Raw genomic sequence first — 1,152 nt, forward strand, 5'->3', positions numbered from 1 at the left:
ATCGCCGGAGCCCAGCAGCTCGAGGCTGCGGTGGCCGGGAGCAGCCACTGCACTCCAGTCCGGGCGACTGAGTGAGACTCCAACTCAAAAAATAAAAATAAAAAGAGTGGGACCAATCACCAGGCACTGGAGAAGTGCTGGTGAGAATGAATTTTCTGTATACAAAACAGAACACACCCAGACACAGAAACTAATCAAGCCATGCCCTTGGCTCATATCTGTAATCAACACTTCGGAAAGTGGAAGCTTGAGACCAGCCTAGACAACATAGCGAGACCTTACTTCTACAGAAAAATTTTTCAAATGAGCTTGATATAGCCCAGTTACTCAGGAGGCTGAAGTGGAGGCAGAAGGACCACCTGAGCTCAGGAGGTTGAGGCTGTGGTGAGCTGTGATCCTGCTGCTGCATTCCAGCCTGGGCAACAGCAAGACCTCAACTCAAGAAAAAAGCTAACCAAAAGGGAAAACTCATAGGATCCTGGGTATGCACAACCATACATTGAGTTTAGAAGAATATAGAGCAGTTTCACATAGAAATATATAAAAATGGAGAAAGAAAACGAAGGTCCTAGATAGGGATTGGGTTTCCTGTGAACCTTTGAGATCAGGTGCTTCTTTCACCATTGAAACTATTCTAAATGGTCAGTTAGACAAATGCAGACATCCTCAAGAGGTCTGTGTGTGTTGGGGGAAGAGGGAAAACAGCACTTAAAGTTACTCTGCCTGTGACTGGCATTTTCCTGTATATCAGATGGAGGTACAGCTTGGCTTTCCCAGGAGTCTTTTGATGTAGATGAAACAGACAGCGGGGCAGGGTTGAAGTGGAAGAATGTGGCCAGGCAGCTGAAAGAAGATCTGTCCAGCATCGTCCTCCTGTCAGAGGAGGACCTCCAAGTAAGCCTCCTCCACGACCCACAACCACCCTCACCTGGCCTCTGCAGCCCCAACACCTCAGCTTCCATGCTTGCCATAGTCAGTCGTTCCTTTCTTTCTCTTGATTTGTAAGCAATTCTTAAATTACAACTAAGACTAATAATCTTACGGTTTTCACCTAGAGTAATTTTTCAACCCTCATACATTAGAATCACCTGTGGATTTTTTTTTTTTTTTGAGTTGGAGTCTCACTCTGTCACCCAGACTGGAGTGCAGTGG

The 1,152-nt window shown here is 46.0% G+C and overlaps 1 protein-coding gene across 1 annotated transcript in view; it reads left to right on the forward strand.

The window, feature by feature from the left end:
- Nucleotides 1-1,152, forward strand: part of DFFA (DNA fragmentation factor subunit alpha) — an 11,489-nt gene that overhangs the window by 6,015 nt on the left and 4,322 nt on the right. The window contains exon 3 of the mRNA XM_008064946.1: nt 752-894. Coding sequence (XP_008063137.1) covers nt 752-894 — 143 coding nt within the window. The remainder of the gene's footprint in view (nt 1-751; nt 895-1,152) is intronic.

This window comes from Carlito syrichta, unplaced genomic scaffold (genome assembly GCF_000164805.1).
Source record: "Carlito syrichta isolate Samal-C Ts95f unplaced genomic scaffold, Tarsius_syrichta-2.0.1 Scaffold308112, whole genome shotgun sequence".
Taxonomy (NCBI): Eukaryota; Metazoa; Chordata; class Mammalia; order Primates; family Tarsiidae; genus Carlito; species Carlito syrichta.